This window comes from Lepidochelys kempii, chromosome 1, assembly GCF_965140285.1.
Source record: "Lepidochelys kempii isolate rLepKem1 chromosome 1, rLepKem1.hap1, whole genome shotgun sequence".
Classification (NCBI taxonomy): Eukaryota; Metazoa; Chordata; order Testudines; family Cheloniidae; genus Lepidochelys; species Lepidochelys kempii.
Window position 1 is genome coordinate 179155172 of NC_136380.1, and position 19397 is coordinate 179174568.

Genomic DNA, 19397 nt, shown 5'->3' on the forward strand with positions numbered 1-19397 from the left:
GAGGTTTTGTTAATTCATGCAGATAGATATATCTATATCTATCTATCTGTTTGTCTAATGAGGATAATTAACAGTAGGAGATAGTTACATTATTTCATTATTTTCTTACATTAAACTGATAACGCATCAGGATTTTAGCAGTCTCATTTCCTTATGGAGGTGTCATACCTTTTCATGTACTTCAAATGCACTAACTAAATACATACTAAGCCTAATTTTTCCAGAAGAGGAATTATTGGCTTATGTCTATGTGAGTTGGCATGGCACATTTTTGTGAGCAGTCTTCTATACTTTAAAAATGCAACTTAAATTGACTACCACAGGCTGTTGTCTAATGTAGCTCATTCTTTTTCATGACATTTGCAGCACCTAAACGTTATGTGAACATTTCATCATGACACAGGATGGCCATTATCAGAATTGTGAAATGCTGTATGCTCTTAACAATGAAAGCTCGTACGACATTATGTTTCAGAACTCATCCTAATATTTATGATAAGGAGGATAGCATGCCCACCTCAGAACTAACTACCATCAAATGTAATTGTCAAAATTCGCTATTTACCTTTCTTCAACCTTTATTTCTCACTGGCTGCTGGCTGACTAGTGCTTAAAGCTCAATTGTTATAACCTGCATATGATTTTAAACCATAGATGAGTGAATTCCAAAGGAACCTTGTGCCCTGCAATTAGTGCTTGTTATCAGAGTCTGTAACTCACGATGTGTTTGCTTTCTTGTTTTGCAGTTCAGTCCTTCACCTTCACCCCTGCAGGTACTGTCCATTAGTCTGTCTCTTACCTCACCAACATGTCATTGCAATCATTAGCATAAGTGTTTATAATCATAGCAGGTACACAGAATTAAAATCAAGTGCAAGGAGAAACACTGCAATTCCCCATCTGTTATAATAATGTGGTATTGACTCTGCTAGTGATTTCAGAAGAAGGCTACAATCTACCACAATTAACTTCTCTTTCATTATAATTCCGCATACTTCTTACTCATCCAACCCTTCTAAATTATGCAATTTTGAAAGGTAATTTTCAGGGCAATGCTTAAACTAACATAACTACGATAGTCAGGCCTTAGTCACAAAGGGCCAAATTTTGCTCTTGAGGATTCGTGTATTTAACTTGCAAATTTCTGAAGGCCTCTGCACCTGGTCAGAGAAGAAGAACTCATCTCAGATTCCACTCTTCACTTTACATGAATCTACCTCTGCATGGGGTTTTCAGATCTGCACTTACGTCAAACCAAGCCAGTGATTAACCCGTACACACACACTGATACACTAGGTAGGTCTTTAAGGCATTTTAAAGCTTTTTATTCATTGAAGCATTTGCCTTTGTTCTGCCTGTCCAATCCACAACCAGCTTCATGTTATCATTTTTTTACAAGGCATAACATACGGTAGGCCATTATCATGAGTGTGATTAAAGTTATGTGAAGAATAAACGAACTGTGGCTGAAACAGCAGGTTGCAAACAGCTTTGCCAACATATGTATGGACAAGACATACACTGTATCCAGTTAATTGTAATAATTAATACGAATAATTGACCTCAATTCTCATATCTAAGCATGAGTGTCACAATCTCAAAAATTCTTACGTTATCTCCATGCACTGCAGTGTACCTGGCCAATGTATTTCAGTATTTTCCAGTATACGTGTGCCACATTTTGTGGCATGTAGTACACCTCCCAGTCATACCTGCCACATGCCAAGAGTTTTGACAAGGGACATTTTTTCAAATAAGTTGGGGGCTTGTGGGCCACTGGACTCCCAGCTACTAGTAGGCTGTGCATGCCTCTTGGTGAATTTTAGGTTATTTTCTCCTCAGAAAGTTGCAATAAAAAGTAGAGGAGAGCAACCTAAAACTCACCAAAATGTACCCAGAATCCTCCAGCAGCCCCCAGACTCCTGGCTTACTTGAAAACAGACCCTTTAAAATGGTGCTTCTGCTTATCCTGCCGTAATTCCTCCTCCTTTTCCTCTGTGCTAATGGGTCCCCCTCTTTCTCCTTTCCTCACAGTATGCTCATTCTCTACACTCCCTGTACAGTTAGCTCCTCTCCCTGCTGCTCATTGGAACCTTCCACTGTTCCCTTCTTGCTGCTTCTCTCCAGTTTTGTCTACAGCCTGAAATGCTTTTCTCATTTCATTGGGAGGCACAATGTGAATGCTTTAAACCCTAATCACGTACTACTGTATATCAGTATCTTAACTCGTGTGTGTTCTGAACACATTGGGCTAGATGCTGATCTCCCTCATGATGAGTAAATCCAGAGTTACTGCAATGAAGTCCATTTACAGTGGAGGAACAAAGGAACAAAATCTGACCCATGGTCTTCAGAAACTGTCACAATTAGCACAAAAATGCATTTGGAGATTAACAAAATCTACTGATTTATGTCTAGGCTCAGAGTTCCCCAAGAAGAGTCTCAAATCCACATGAAATTCCTGACCGTATGAACTTGGAGTTGGTTACATGATCTACAGTCACAAAATGTTTAAATTTTCACTGAGCCAGACACCTCCCTGTTTGTACAGATCTGAGAAGACTCAAGGCTATAGGTTGTTCCATAGTCAGTTGTAACCCATGTATGCTAAAATAGATTTCAGGCCTACATTTTTAGACAGGCATAGGACCAAATTCACCTTATCAGAGGTGAATTTCAGTGAAGTTACATTGGAGGTGAATTAATCCGAATATATTTGTTTGTGAACGAAGCACATTTTGCCAAACATCTGCTTCCTTCATGAATACATAAACATGAATATCTGAATATGTAAAAGAACTGGTCAAACTGTTCATTATGTGTATTTGTGATAAATTTAGATTTTTGCTTTGCTTCATAAACAGAACTGGTTGGAAAGTTTTGAAAAAACAAACAAAAGAAGGAAGAACATTTTTTCAGTTTATTTTGTGTGAAGATCTTTTTTTGCTTTCCAAGTCTATTTGCAAATTATTCACAAACTGACCATGATTTTTTAAAATGGTATGTATTCATTATTTGAAAATATTTGCTAAATATTTGGACTGATAAATTTCGGACTATGGGTCGTTTGTGAATTGTTCACTTTGACTGTTTGCTATTTACGTTGTGTGATTGGCCACCATAAAGGTATTGTTTCTGCTGCATGACTGAATCACTGAAATATTTTAATCAGAAGAATAGTAAATGGCAAATGAAATGCTGCTGGTACATAGTTGGCCTGGGGAAGATTAATCTGTTGAGCTAAAACTTAGGTAACTTTCTGGATTGGTGAACATTTTCACATATTCACAAATAATGAATAATATGACCTCAGACATGGTTTTTGTTTACTTACAATGGAACAGCTGTAATACGTATGTAGCCTTCTGGTTCACAGGTCACAGCTTGTAACATCCCCGGCATGATTTGTCAGCGGGGATTGAACCTGAGACTTAAAGCGCTAAAGGCATGTGCGTCTACCGTGTGAATGAAATAAGTGACTCCACTAGCTGGGAAGCAGTAGTGACAAAACCGGAACCAGTGGGTTAAATATATATTCTTGGAAGATGGCAGTGTATTAGCAAAGCAAAAGCTGGACACTGAGGTCTGTCAGCACCACAAATGCATGATTTATTCCTTATTTAGCAACTGGTAGTGCAGATTGTAGAGGACAATTTGGCCTGACATTTCTGTGCACCTTTGACACCCTGTAGAAGAGCAAAATTGCTGCTATGCACATTGAAACTGAGTTATACACTAATTTCCTGTTTTTCATGTTCACCCTCTACTCACATTCCCCAGATACAAACATGCACCACAGGTTTGGACATGACACGAAGGGGAGCTGGCACAAAACAGATATCCCTTCTAGTACAATATGCAAGTTCTTTCACTCCCGTCCATTACAATTCTGGAACTGAATTCATTCATTTAGCAGGGAAAGTTACAAATGTGTCATCACATTTCTACACAGATTTCTGTACAGTAAATGCACATACTCCTGTGGAAACAAGAGAGACTCGCTTATGCTCAGATAAATTTGTTAGTCTCTAAGGTGCCACAAGTACTCCTTTTCTTTTTGTGGATACAGACTAACATGGCTGCTACTCTGGAACCTCTCAATATATCCGTGTATCTTTTTTGTGTTCTCCAACTCATTGGTGTGCCAAGAACCACTCACTTGAATATTCCAGGTGTTTTCAAGAATGCACAGGCCATCAGCCATGCAAGGAAAGTAAATGTGTATGTTCAGTTATAAGTAGGTAAGCTTATTTAGTGACTAGTGCCCTAAGGGATTAAAGATTTTGTGAAACTTAATAAATATAAACAAATTAAAACCAGGAAATTATGGCGTTCTAAATGTTTCTTGCATAATTCGTAAAATTGTTAGAGGAGTATAAATTATTTGACAGAATCATCCAAAGGCAGGCAGAAGAGTTGATGGAATTTTTATACACTGATTGTCTGCTCTGAGTTAATGCTTATTAAAAGAGGATTAATCTGCATTCATATTTGGGGAACAGCTTATCAGGAAAAGGAATGAGACTAGGCTGGCAACATGAAAGTTTTCATTTATGACAGGAAAATGTGGCCTATTCTAGATAGGCACATAGAAAGCTTTCTGAAGCTTCTTGCCTCAAAATGTCAACTTACCATATATTCATATTTTTCCAGTTCTAGCAGGCATGAAGATTAGGTTTAACCTTGTCAGATAATATTAATAAATAGCATCGGTACTTCTTTATATGTTTAAAAAACCACACAAAGGCTCTTTTAACATATACTCTTCTTCATACAAATATATACTGTATAATTTCTTTACATTGTATTCAGTTTAAATGCACTTCTGCATTTTTGCAGCTCTTGCAATATAGTCTGGCTAGAATCCCTTAGAAATCACTATTCTTTCCCCCTCCTCCCCCATCTTCTTTTGAAAGCCAATCTCCTCCCGGCACCTAATGCAGGACTAAGGACCATTCTAAGAACATATATCAGATATAGATAATGCTGAAAGACCTTTCATGCTTTCTCAGTGATAAAAGACAAGAGAAGATGGGTTGGGTTAGTGATAGAGAGACCCTCCTCTTCCTCCTCCTCCATTGCCCCTCGAGACTGTTCAGCATCGATTTGAAATGGAAACAGCCTGAATAAAGCCAGCTTGTCTGGGCATTTTATTTTACATTGACATCTACAAGACTGCATTGCATTAAATATGCTCCTTTTCAGCATTTAGACCTGTTTTGTAATTTCAGAAATCAAACTGCAGGCAAAATTGCTGACAAAACATATGACAGGAGTGATAAACAAAGTGCTTATTTTGGCAGCTTGACCATATCTTTTGTGCCTTTAGCTGCCTTTTTCTTCTTCTTATTGACTCTAAGAGAAATGGATGTGCTCCTGCAAATCTGAGGTAGCCCTTTTTCCGAGGGGATCAGAAATACAAAATGATTTTGTGATCTGCCAGTAACGTCCTCTGCTTTCAAAAAAAGATCTACAGCCTTGGATTGGAGAGTTTATTTGATCGGAAGGAGCCTGTTGAACAAGAACAGTGACTGGGTATTTTCTTGTTCCACATTATGGGAAGGTTGTAGCCATTCCTGCATCAGTGTGCAAGGTGAAAGCAAGCATAAGGAGCCTCCTCTTTCCAAGCCACATGCACCTACACACGCCCAGCCACTACCTGACCCATAAAAAACCAATAACACTGCCATAGTTGTTTCTCTCTGATGGGTCTCTCTCTTTCAGCCAATACCTAGCTGTATCTCTCCCCTAAAGCACAAGGCTTTTATTGGATGGTTAGAAAGTGACGTTTTGCACAAGGACAAGGTAGGGTTACCACTAGATGCTAGTGAACCCAAAGGTGGGGCAGAGTGGTGGCATCCACCCATCTTCTGTGCCAGCAGACTACTGCAGGCCTGCGGAGATCAACTACAGCTTAATACAAAGAGTGTAGGAGGCATGTCTTCTCATGATGCGCTCCCCAGCATGCTCAGAAGTATCTTGCATACTCCACGGCTCTGCAAGTAGAACGCCTCTGGGGACAGTTGTTGATATGTTCTCCCTCTGTATTCCCCCCTCTAGCTGTGCTAGAGAGTCCTACAGATATAAATATGTAGGTGACCAACAATATTATTTTTCCCCATTTGTCATATTTCTCTCTCTCACACACAGAGAGTGACAATATTTCTTTTAAAATTAAAATGTTAATATCAGTCTGTAGCCTAAACAAACATATTAATCTCAGGTGTGAAATTAGTTTCATTGTACACTATGTTATCCTGGAAGCCCCCTATGAAATAGTAAACCAAATTCATAAAGTTCATTATTGAATATATTAGTGGTCTGTTTCTGGGTTTATATCTTTGTTGCTTTGACAGAGATAGAACGTCTGGATGAAATGGAAGATGGGGAAGAAAAAGAACATTAAATTAGTTTCTACTAATACATTTCTTAACAACATGTTTTGAGACATAGCCAGACAGCACCCATTTATTTGCATATTTGCAAATGATATCCACAGCTCTTTAGCATTAGCTTATTCACTTTTAGCAAAGAGTGATACAATCACTTGATAGTCCATTAAAAAGCAACATAACTGGAAAGTAGTGTCAGATCGAGCGCTAATTAGCTGCAATGTTTTTAGGATGTGGTGTTTTCGTAAGCAGGTTTTTATTTAATACTTCCCATGCTTTCGATTTTTTTTTCACTAATTGTTTCAGATTAACTCTTTCAAAATACAGCTATTAAATAGTCTGATGTGAAATAGAACTATAGTGGCTTTCCAGTAGAAACGGTAGTCCATTCTGTGGTAATGGATAATTAATCATCAACCCCAAAAGCCCTTCCATATGAGATTCCAAAGGGGTTAGTTTTATCACCATAACATTTTGTTAAATGTGTATTGTGAAGCCCCTTGGAGAACTGATAAACTGGCAAAATATGAGGTATCACCAGTATGCTGCTGATATTCAGATTTACATCAACTTCTTTGCTAATCATGGCATTTCCATCTTGGTGCTGTATTGTTATCTGGCTCAGAGTGCAGTATCTGACAGAGTTGGTTAAAGTAAGCCTAGATACAACAAAGGTATTTCTATGTTGGTGGGGGTAACAGCTGGAGAACCTTGCAAATGCTTTGGTTACTGTATATTTATTGATGAAGATGGCTACCCCAGGAAGGTGGTCAGAATTCCCTATTTGGGGGTTATTTTTAACTGAGCTGACCATGGAGCTTCTTTCCATCTGAAATTGCAATCTTCATTTGTAGATGTAGATTTTGTCCAAGATCTTCCGGATCCAGGCTGGACCACTAAAATAGTCTGCTGTAGGACACTTTAATTGGAATTATCTCTGAAAATTATTAATAGATTATTGCCACTGAAGGACCAGGTCTGCTCATTGGCCTTGTTTCACAATACCTAGTGATTTCTGCAGTCCGTTAATTGCACTTGCTATTCAGCAAGTGTGCATCGAAGATTGGTTTAAAATTAGTATATAAAGGAATTAATAACATAGGACCACAATATAGGACTGCCTATATTGCCCTACGTTCGAAAGCAGCACCTTAGAAATGGGGTTTACAACTGTGGGGCCATCCTGAAATATGCCCTGTGAATATATGTTGGGGGCAGGGACATTTCTGTCAAGGGTCCATTTATGGATTTCTAATATGATTCATATACTTCAAAGTGTATCCTTGGCATCCTTCAGGGCAAGACTGAAGGGATTTCCCCCCATGTAATGTTGATGTATTTGCGTTTGTGTGTTTGATGTTTTTATCTTGTATGTGTGAGGGAAGTGAGGTAGGATTTATACTTGTTTTTCCTCCACTAGAATTCTAGCAGGGCTGCCACCTCTTTGCATTTATCCTATGGAACTAAATATTTGTGTGGTGGCATTATGCTGCTGCATCACGACTCTGATGTCATTAACATACCAGTGTAATGTCATTGTACACTGAAGCAGAAGCATGCCAGGAAAATACAATTTCACCACCTGACATAGTCTCTCACAACAGAGTCATGTCAGAGGACCCATAGTAAATTCAGGGTTCTTTAGCCATCCTGCAATTTTGGCTTACAGGCTACAGGGCAGATTGATTTAGATCTGTCTAGTGGAAGCTCTCAATGTGGCATGTTCTTCTTTCTTGTAACTGCTGTGTTATATTGTGTTATGATGCCCAGAGGTTTTAGTCTTGAGTGATAAAAACTCTAATTTTTTATTACTAATTATTACTAACTGATTTTATTTCCCTCTCTTGTGTTTTTAATTTTTTTTGTTTTTGTTTTGTTTTTTAAAAATCCCAAACAGTCACTTTTCAAAGAGGAGATGGAGGACTAATGAGCAATGGAAGGTAGGTTTGTTGTTAAAAAAGATCTATTTCCATCCTATTTTCTTTTTGATGAGGAACTTGAACTTTTCTATAGATAAAGGATTATTATAATAAAAGATCATTTATAAGACTGACAAGTCTGGGAGGAATTAAATGGCTTACCACAAGGTTTAATGATCTATCTGTTGGGCACTTTAGAGGAATCAAGTCCAGATGTTTCATATCTCCCAGATGCCCAAGAAGAAATTAGTAGTAAATATCACAAGGAATGTGTTCATTTGTTACCAGGATGTTTATTGCATTAATTAGACATTAGCAAATGAAGTTGCTGTTGTTTAAGACTCCTTATTGGCTCCCTCTAAATTGCTGTGAGTGAACAATTACACATAATCGATCACAAAATAAATGATTCATGGATGATAAATAGGTTGTAGATTGATGGGACTGGATTCCACAACTTTGGCTACTCAATTGAAATTGATAAAAGCTGATAACAAACCCATATATCCTCATCTATTTTCTCTTTGCCAATATGGAGATTGTAATTAGGCCCTGGTAATAACTTCCAATCTCCCATTTAATCAATATTTTAGCAAAAAGAGATTAGGCCTAATGAGAGCTAGTGGATGTGGCAAGAAAACTGCTGGATCTTCTTATTGCTGTTTCCATAGAAACCCATGTTTCTCTTAGGGATTGTACCAGAAGGGGTCTATCAGAAAAAACTACAATGATTACAAATGTTGCTTCTTCCTCATAAGTGTGCTAATAATCCGGAAAACCTTCAGAACTGTGCTTTTCATGTTAAGAGACTGATTTTCCTTGCTAAACACAAAGCACTGGCCACATTTGCCAGGCTGAATTTCAGGATAGGGTTACATTTTTTATCCTGTGCTTAGTGAGTGCAGAGTGTCTTATGGCCAAAGTTCCCTTCCCTTTTTGAGATATCCAAGTCTGACTACAGCTTTCAAAGTTTAATATTACAAGAATATGAAAGCATGCTGTAGTCACAGATAAAAATACTCTTGTGAACTTTCCATTAATCCCACTCAAACTTATTTGCCTCTAAACTATACAAGAGTACGCAAAGAAAGAGCTACCAGCCTATAGATGACAGGCGTACATTTGGGATTCAAGGAGTGAAGAAATAGTAACCCAAAGTCCTGGAAATGGCTGATACAGACCAGTTATTTTGAGTGATTGTTCCCTTGAAGTGGCAATTTATCATTCAACCCTTGTTTAGAATCCTTCAGTGGGCCAGCCTACTCCCTGTTTCAGACAGACAACAGAGTTCATTTGGATTCTGGCAGAATCACGACTGATGCCTAGTTCCATTTCAACTGCCAACGTTATTTTCTATATAGCCTTAATTAACTGCTGAAGGTCTTTAAAGCATGAAAGCCTACACAATTTTAATTTGAAATATATTGAAGTCTCCTAAACTGTTTATTACATCCTGTGGCAGGAGGAAAATGATGCAGCCTCTTCAATCACAATCTTGTCCAGAGTTGTCTGACAGACATATTTTCATGTTCATTTCCTTTTTTTTTTTTCATCCCGCTTCAGTCGACCAGGTCTGTTGAATGCAAGTGACCCCAGTTATCCTTGGCTTGCAGACTCTTGGCCTGCCACCAGTCTGCCAGTAAACAACAGCACTAGCGGACCCAACGATCTTGGGAATTTTGGTCGTGGAGGTGGGTTTTACTGAATCATGTCATCATACAGTGAATAATGCATTTTATTTTCACTTTAGTTTGTTTTTCATATTGGGTTCTGTTTTGTGCACATGTATATATATTGTGGGGGTGGGGGGGTTATTCATCAAAGAGCCTTAGCAATGCTGTAAAATTGCTGCCTGGTTCAATACAGTAAAGCACAACAACACTGCTAATTAGTAATGTTTAGGTTTTATCAGCATTTTAGCTCACTATCTCCAGTCCGTATACGTCCTACTCATATCGTTAAATCTATCATCGAAACAGCAATAGTAGAGAAGGGGAGAGAGGTGTGGTCTGGTCTGTCAGTCTGGACAAAGCCTTGGAAACAAGCAGGGAGAACTGGAGGTCCTGGTGACGTCAAGGAACTATGACGTGATCGGAATAATAGAGACTTGGTGGGATAACTCACATGACTGGAGTACTGTCATGGATGGTTATAAACTGTTCAGGAAGGACAGGCAGGGCAGAAAAGGTGGAGGAGTACCACTGTATGTAAGGGAGCAGTATGACTACTCAGAGCTCCGGTACGAAACTGCAGAAAAACCTGAGTGTCTCTGGATTAAGTTTAGAAGTGTGTGCAACAAGAGTGATGTAGTGGTGGGAGTCTGCTATAGACCACCGGACCAGGGGGATGAGGTAGATGAGGCTTTCTTCCGGCAGCTCACGGAAGCTACTAGATCGCATGCCCTGATTCTCATGGGTGACTTTAATTTTCCTGATATCTGCTGGGAGAGCAATACAGCGGTGCATAGACAATCCAGGAAGTTTTTGGAAAGCGTAGGGGACAATTTCCTGGCGCAAGTGCTAGAGGAGCCAACTAGGGGGGGCGCTTTTCTTGACCTGCTGCTCACAAACCAGGTAGAATTAGTGGGGGAAGCAAAAGTGGATGGGAATCTGGGAGGCAGTGACCATGAGTTGGTTGAGTTCAGGATCCTGACGCAGGGAAGAAAGGTAAGCAGCAGGATACGGACCCTGGACTTCAGAAAAGCAGACTTCGACTCCCTCAGGGAACGGATGGCCAGGATCCCCTGGGGGACTAACTTGAAGGGGAAAGGAGTCCAGGAGAGCTGGCTGTATTTCAAGGAATCCCTGTTGAGGTTACAGGGACAAACCATCCCGATGAGTCGAAAGAATAGTAAATATGGCAGGCGACCAGCTTGGCTTAATGGTGAAATCCTAGCGGATCTTAAACATAAAAAAGAAGCTTACAAGAAGTGTAAGGTTGGACATATGACCAGGGAAGAGTATAAAAATACTGCTCGGGCATGTAGGAATGATATCAGAAGGACCAAATCACACCTGGAGCTGCAGCTAGCCAGAGATGTTAAGAGTAACAAGAAGGGTTTCTTCAGGTATGTTGGCAACAAGAAGAAAGCCAAGGAAAGTGTGGGCCCCTTACTGAATGAGGGAGGCAACCTAGTGACAGAGGATGTGGAAAAAGCTAATGTACTCAATGCTTTTTTTGCCTCTGTTTTCACTAACAAGGTCAGCTCCCAGACTGCTGCGCTGGGCATCACAAAATGCGGAAGAGATGGCCAGCCCTCTGTGGAGATAGAGGTGGTTAGGGACTATTTAGAAAAGCTGGACGTGCACAAGTCCATGGGGCCGGACGAGTTGCATCCGAGAGTGCTGAAGGAATTGGCGGCTGTGATTGCAGAGCCATTGGCCATTATCTTTGAAAACTCGTGGCGAACCAGGGAAGTCCCAGATGACTGGAAAAAGGCTATTGTAGTGCCAATCTTTAAAAAAGGGAAGGAGGATCCTGGGAACTACAGGCCAGTCAGCCTCACCTCAGTCCCTGGAAAAATCATGGAGCAGGTCCTCAAAGAATCAATCCTGAAGCACTTGCATGAGAGGAAAGTGATCAGGAACAGCCAGCATGGATTCACCAAGGGAAGGTCATGCCTGACTAATCTAATCGCCTTTTATGATGAGATTACTGGTTCTGTGGATGAAGGGAAAGGAGTGGATGTATTGTTTCTTGACTTTAGCAAAGCTTTTGACACGGTCTCCCACAGTATTCTTGTCAGCAAGTTAAGGAAGTATGGGCTGGATGAATGCACTATAAGGTGGGTAGAAAGCTGGCTAGATTGTCGGGCTCAACGGGTAGTGATCAATGGCTCCATGTCTAGTTGGCAGCCGGTATCAAGTGGAGTGCCCCAAGGGTCGGTCCTGGGGCCGGTTTTGTTCAATATCTTCATAAATGATCTGGAGGATGGTGTGGATTGCACTCTCAGCAAATTTGCGGATGATACTAAACTGGGAGGAGTGGTAGATACACTGGAGGGGAGGGATAGGATACAGAAGGACCTAGACAAATTGGAGGATTGGGCCAAAAGAAATCTGATGAGGTTCAATAAGGATAAGTTCAGGGTTCTGCACTTAGGACGGAAGAACCCAATGCACAGCTACAGACTAGGGACTGAATGGCTAGGCAGCAGTTCTGCGGAAAAGGACCTAGGGGTGACAGTGGACGAGAAGCTGGATATGAGTCAGCAGTGTGCCCTTGTTGCCAAGAAGGCCAATGGCATTTTGGGATGTATAAGTAGGGGCATAGCGAGCAGATCGAGGGACGTGATTGTTCCCCTCTATTCGACATTGGTGAGGCCTCATCTGGAGTACTGTGTCCAGTTTTGGGCCCCACACTACAAGAAGGATGTGGATAAATTGGAGAGAGTCCAACGAAGGGCAACAAAAATGATTAGGGGTCTGGAACACATGACTTATGAGGAGAGGCTGAGGGAACTGGGATTGTTTAACCTGCAGAAGAGAAGAATGAGGAGGGATTTAATAGCTGCTTTCAACTACCTGAAAGGGGGTTCCAAAGAGGATGGCTCTAGACTGTTCTCAATGGTAGCAGATGACAGAACGAGGAGTAATGGTCTCAAGTTGCAGTGGGGGAGGTTTAGATTGGATTTTAGGAAAAACTTTTTCACTAAGAGGGTGGTGAAACACTGGAATGCGTTACCTAGGGAGGTGGTAGAATCTCCTTCCTTAGAGGTTTTTAAGGTCAGGCTTGACAAAGCCCTGGCTGGGATGATTTAACTGGGAATTGGTCCTGCTTCGAGCAGGGGGTTGGACTAGATGACCTTCTGGGGTCCCTTCCAACCCTGATATTCTATGATTCTATGATTCTGAGTGTAGCACTTGGAGTCGGGAGCTCCTGACTCCCACCCCAGATCTGCAACTGACTGTGTTGCCAGAAGCAAGTCATTTACTGCCAAAACTTTCAGAACTAGTCTCTTATTTTGGCTACCTCAATATTTGGGTGCTCAACATGCACTTGATTTTTAGAAGTGCTCAGCTGCCTCAGGTTCCGTTGGCTTCATCTGAAGTTGTGGGTACTCTGCAGTTCTAAAACTCAGGCCCAAGGTGCCAATTTAGCATCCAGAATCAGAGACTACTCTTGAAAATATTGACTTTCACCTCTTTCACTTCCCCAGTCTGTAAAATCATTGTTGTTATTACTTAACTTTCAGTATTACTTCTTACTGTCGCAAATTAGGCACTTCAGTCATAGAGATTAAAACGCTAAGTGGGAATAGAACAATTCCTATCGCACCAGAGTGTTGAGGATTAATTAGTTATTTCATGTTTGTTAAGCTCTATGATAAGCAGTATATACAAATTATTTTTATTTCAGGGTGGTAAAAAGCACAGTTCTTCCTGTGTACTATGGCTGACTCAAAATGAAATGTTCATCTGCTTTAAAGGTGACTTGTAAAGAAAATAGAATTATGTTTGTGCCCCTTTCTGCTTCTTTAAATATAGGGCTAGATAGTGACTTAAGCTATAGCCCAGAAGGCAGCATCACCTCAGAGGAAGCACACACGGTACTCTCCAGGTGCTGCTACTTTCATATGAGGGTAGGACTTAAATTCAATTTGAGCTGTCCAGAGCAGAGCTCTGGTAAATATTTTAGTCCCACAGGGCTAAAGCCCCAAGGCCCCTTGCTCCACAAACCCCAGTGCCTCCCACAGGACTGAAGTCCTGAGCCCCCGGGCCCACCATGGGGGCTGAAGCCCCAAGCCCTGACACCTCCCACGGAGAATGGGGGGGATGTGGTGGGCTCTTGGAAATACTCTTATTTAAGCCTTGTAGGAGGATGAACAATCAGCCCTATAGGATGGTATAGAGGGGACAAGGAAATTTCCTCACCTCTTTCTCTACTCCTTTTGGAGGAATGGGTCATGTGGGAGGCAGGAGTGAGCAAGGAATGGCTGTTGTGAGCAGCTTTTGAGCATTTCTACAGAGGAGGAATCTTGTTGCTCACCTCTCTACCCCTGCAGAGCTTCATTGGAGGGCTGGTCTCACTCAGGGCCATAATATATAAAGAAGGCCTCAAAGATTTTTTGAGAGACGGGGTTGTTGAGGAAAGGAATAGAGAGGGGGAGCTGTTTGAATTTGTTAGGGTCTTTTTTCCTCTGTGCTTTCATTGGAAGCCCTTTTGGAAGGTCTCGGGCATCATTACTTTGAGTGTTGACTCGTAAACCAAGAGAGCTTAGTGTTTTAGTCAAAAAGGTGTTAAAAAAAGAAAAGACTGAGTTTTAAACATGCCAAATAATAATCACATGATTTTTTACTATATAATTACTTTGTGAGTTGACAATTTAATAGTTCATGTGCTCAGCATGTGCATTTTATTGAACTAAAACAATCAATTTATAATACATAGTTCTATTGAAAATTCCTAATATTTATGGGAAACTTATGCTTCGCTGGTAATAAGACAAAGTGAAAATCTCCAAGTACCAGGGAGGTGTTATATTATAAAATTTGCAGTGAAGTGCAATTCTACTTTGAAAAGTGACTATATAGAAATGACACTGCCTTATTCACCAGTGATCTGCTCTGTGCATATATTTAGAGTCATGTCTGATTACGTCAGAGACAAGTATATTTTGCTGTTTTTTATTCCTAACATCCCTGCAGCAGAGCCAACACAGGCTGATTATACTGGATTCTATTATTGTTGTACATCATTAACAAAATTGTTTACTCCATTGCACCGTCATGGAACCATTTGAGGCAAGGTAGACTCTTTATTATTGGTGATGGTACACAAGCCAGATAGGACCCAGCTTGACTCTCAGATCTCAGGCTGAGTTTGTAGGGCTGGTAGTTGGGAAAAAAAAAATCTGTATAGCTGTAAATTGAACACTGAAAGTACATTAGACCCATGTAAGTAGATGTTAACTGCCTGACTTTTGAAAAAATTAACTCTCGTTTTGCAAGCTGTGCTCTTCATTGATTATATCTCACTTCTGTGCCTGTAATTAATCTGTAGTCATGGTAGAATTTAACCATTTTATATACCTGATTGTGCCTCACCAAATAGATCATTGGATATCTAAATCCTTTCACTGGTGCCTGCAAAAGTTAAAAATACAGATGAGCCCAAACCAAATCCTCATTTCCAAAATCTTCTGAATTTGTCCATATTTGACATTTGAACCCAGAATAGTAGTTGTTCTTAGTTATGTTATATTAGTGTCTAGAGGCTGTAACCAAAGACAGGGTCCCATTGTGCTAGTTGCTGTACAGACATACACATAGTAGGAAATAGTCCCAAAAAGCCAACAAATGACCCTGATTTTTACAATGGGTTGAACCCCAGATCTGAGCATTCTGAATTTAGGAGTATTCATAATTATTATGATTCAAATTTTACAGTCAGAGTCCATGTCCAGCAGCTGGCAATCATGTTAAAAAGCAGAAGGGTGCTTGCATGTTTTCCAACAGTTCGATTCTACACTGACGACTACTTTTTTGATCTTAAACAAATTAGAAAAAGAGCCACGTTTGAAATACTTGGCTCTGGGAGCGTATAATAAACTGAGCAGTGTTCCTGCCTATGCCATTGTACCAGTCACCTTCCCGGCACTTTTTCATACTTCAGAGGTGTTCACTTTTAAATCTAATATTCTGCCAGTAAATGTCACTGTGAAATTTCGAAAGGAGAGAGAATTTAGATCTAAAGGATTAAAATTATAATTCTGCAATATGTAAAATGATTCAGCCTGTGGAAAAGTGAGCAGATATGTTGTTTCTAAGGTTTAATTTCAATCTATACATAGTACAGTTTTTGAACTGAGTTGTTCTCTGTTTCCAGCAGTGTACTGTATCATTATAATTGATTGATCACCTTAATCTCTTGAGTGTAGCTGAAATCTTGTCACATTCTGAAATGACTTATTCATGTCAGTTTTCCTGTATTGTTGAGATGAAATGTCTTGTTTAGGTTCTAAAATCAAACCAGATAAACTGATGGAAAAAAACTTTCGAAAACTTTAGACAAATGCACTTTGTGCCCTGAAAAGAATTACTTAGAGAAGCCTTGGCATTCATTCAGTAGTTTTGCTAGATATTTCAGGGAGGTGGTTTCCTCTGTGATTTGTAGATTAACTTCTTTCATCATTTCCCTAAAGCCCAGATAGTTTAATTGGTTCTGACATGAAATGAACAATCGAAAATATTCTTCAGTAGTGAAATATTCCAAACTTCACTTTCACAGTTGAAGGTATGGAAGAAAAAAGATGATTTTAGGCAGTGAAATGTGAAGGACAAGTGGTAGGCCTGTCACAGATGCTGATAGCTTGGCAATGGTTGTACATCATCTTCCCTTCGTTGGCTCATGGACCCTGTCTCAGCTGAAATGCAAACGTGCAGAATGACACATTTATTTTTCATCTTAAACCTTGATAGTTTCAGGCTTCCTGTGCATCACTGATTTGTTCCATTTCCCTATGCTCACCACAGATGTGCTGCCACCGGTGCCAGGCCAAGGGGATAAAACTGCCACTATGCTTTCTGATGGAGCCATTTACAGCAGCATTGACTTCACCACCAAAACTAGTTACAACAGTTCCAGCCAAATCACACAAGCTACACCATATGCCACCACACAGATTCTGCATTCCAACAGCATCCATGAGTTGGCAGTCGACTTACCTGACCCGCAGTGGAAAAGCTCAATTCAGCAAAAAACTGACCTCATGGGATTCGGTTACTCTCTGCCAGACCAAAGCAAAGGCAACAATGGTGATTCCTGCTCTTATTTTCCTGAGTCTGTTTATTTTCCTGGATCTTCTGTGCATGAATTAGAAAATTGTAGTTTATGATTTATTATTCATATTTACCTTAACTAATAACACGCACCTTGCACGCATACTGTTCTTTACACCATCTCAAAATAAATTGTTCTGTGCTTTAGTCCTCTTTGTCTCACCGTAATCTGCAGCCGTCTGTATTTCCATTAGGACAGGCTAGGTAAAACATTTCCCACAGTCCCATCACATCTGCTTCTGACTTGCTAACTGCATGTTCTGCATGTGCTTGTGCTGTAAACTAATCACATGATGTCACTATGACCTTTGCCCTTTAACCCTTAGCCTTACTTTACATCCCTGACTACCGATTGGCTGAGGGATTGTCTAATAGAATGCCACACAACCAGTCACAGGATTTCAGCACCACCAGCTCTCACAACAGCTCAGAAAGAAGTGGCAGCCTCTCAGGTTGGTTTCATTACAATGTGTGTAAAGAGAAGTATTTGTGTTTGTAAGCAGCTTGCTCTGTGGTCCTGATTATAACCATGAAAAAGAGATTACTTCAGTCACAATTTACAGTCAAATATTGTGTCTGTCCATGTTCACTGAACATGTCATTGTAGTCTATAAAAACATGCTTTTACAAAAAACAACATCTTATTTGTCCAGGCTACACAAGAAACCTATTAAGATGTAATAGGAATATCTTTCTAGACTTTGTATCTTTTACTTTTCAGTGTAATTGGAAATCTTACTTTGTAACATTCTCACCCTTCTAGTACAATGTTGAATTTATTCCCAAATCAGTCTTCACTTTACAGTACAGATTATCTCTTTTGAGCCTCATGAACTGGTTAATATTTTTGTTGAATCATTATTGGATCCCAGCTCCTGTGAGCCAGGTTATAAACTTTATATAAACAAAACCACCAGAAACAGCAAAATTCTCAGGTCCAAAGAAATCCTCAAGATGGTTAGTATTTCACAAATTGTTTCAAGTCTGCATACAAACATAATGTAAATAGAATGTGGGTGCTGCATGCTATATTGGAAACATAACACATTTTCACTGAACAACAATGAATGCTGTTTCTTTATAAATACTCTTTAATTTTGACCTTGTTGAAATAATATTATTGTAAAATTATGCCATTTTTAAAGTAAAACCAAAACCAAAAAAATTGCGTTTAAAGTGAAAGTATGTCATTTCATTTAAGCACACTAGGAAAGAGTTCTAGGGATTTTAACTAACGGTACATATTTTTTCTGCAACCTTTGAAATTCTGTTATAAACTGAAGCAACCAGAACAATAGAAATGGTTTCTGTAGGTCAGTTTTAATGATGATTCAAAATAAATGTTGAGATCATACAGCTATAAATGTTGGCCTGTAACTTAAGTAGCCAAAAGTATTCTCACATTTTACAGGAAACAATAACTTGATTCTAGTTAGATGAGAAAATAGGCTTATTGTGTTGGCAAAAAGAGACTGTAAGTTAATGTACTGTGGTACTTTACATGTTTGTACTTGCTCTCTAATCTGAGGTGCATTGACACGTATCTTAGAAAATTAGCTCCTCCTTTCAAGTGCTAACATTTCTATTCCGAGATTTTGAGTCTGATACCTAGTATGTGCTAGGTATCAGAGGACAGTATCAAGCTTTTAAATGTGTTGTTTGTACTGCAATCAGTCCAACTGGCAGATTCTGTTCAAGGGCTGGATTCATTCAAATATTTGATTGTAGAATCACTGAAATTCAAGGTGAAAACACTTTTGAATTTCTGGCCTAACTGGCATGGAAAAATAAGACTTGTAAGGAACAATATTCAAACATAAACTAGACATTGCATTCTAGCTCTCTGTTCCTCTGATCAAGCACTGGAGTTCTTTTACCTATAGAGAGTGAGTAGAGGACAAATCCCTTTCCACAAAGCACCACGTGGCCCATATCCACAAGGATCACAGTAATACAAGTTCCCACCCCACATTCTCCCTCCCTTTCCCCAAATATCCCCCCTTTTTCCATAGAAGTCATATTCTCCTCAAGCCTCATACTATTTCTCTCCCTCCCCCGCTTTTTTCCACCAACCTTGTATTTCTCTCCTTATTTCCCATTCTGTCCTCCATTCATTCCTTGAAGTTCCCTGTCCCTTCTCAAAATCATTCAAGTCTTCCGTCTCTGCACATATGCCCCTTTAGTTTGCTATCCAGTCCCTGGCTTTTATCTCACAAATCTCTTTTCTTCTCCCAGATCCTTCTCCCCCAAAGTGTTGTCCTAGACTTTTGTCCTCGTCTTCCCAAATTTCTCCTCTCAAACAGTCC

At 39.9% G+C, this 19397-nt stretch overlaps 1 protein-coding gene across 11 annotated transcripts in view; it reads left to right on the forward strand.

Moving 5' to 3' along the window:
* ROBO2 (roundabout guidance receptor 2) overlaps positions 1–19397 on the forward strand; it is a 643837-nt gene that overhangs the window by 569494 nt on the left and 54946 nt on the right. For 7 of the 11 annotated variants that reach the window (XM_073303863.2, XM_073303872.2, XM_073303897.2 and 4 more), the window contains 4 exons: positions 8290–8332; positions 9875–10002; positions 16786–17067; positions 17418–17543. In XM_073303863.2, coding sequence (XP_073159964.1) covers positions 8290–8332; positions 9875–10002; positions 16786–17067; positions 17418–17543 — 579 coding nt within the window. The remainder of the gene's footprint in view (positions 1–8289; positions 8333–9874; positions 10003–16785; positions 17068–17417; positions 17544–19397) is intronic. The other 4 variants (XM_073303882.2, XM_073303928.2, XM_073303890.2 and 1 more) reach the window with 1 other exon arrangement.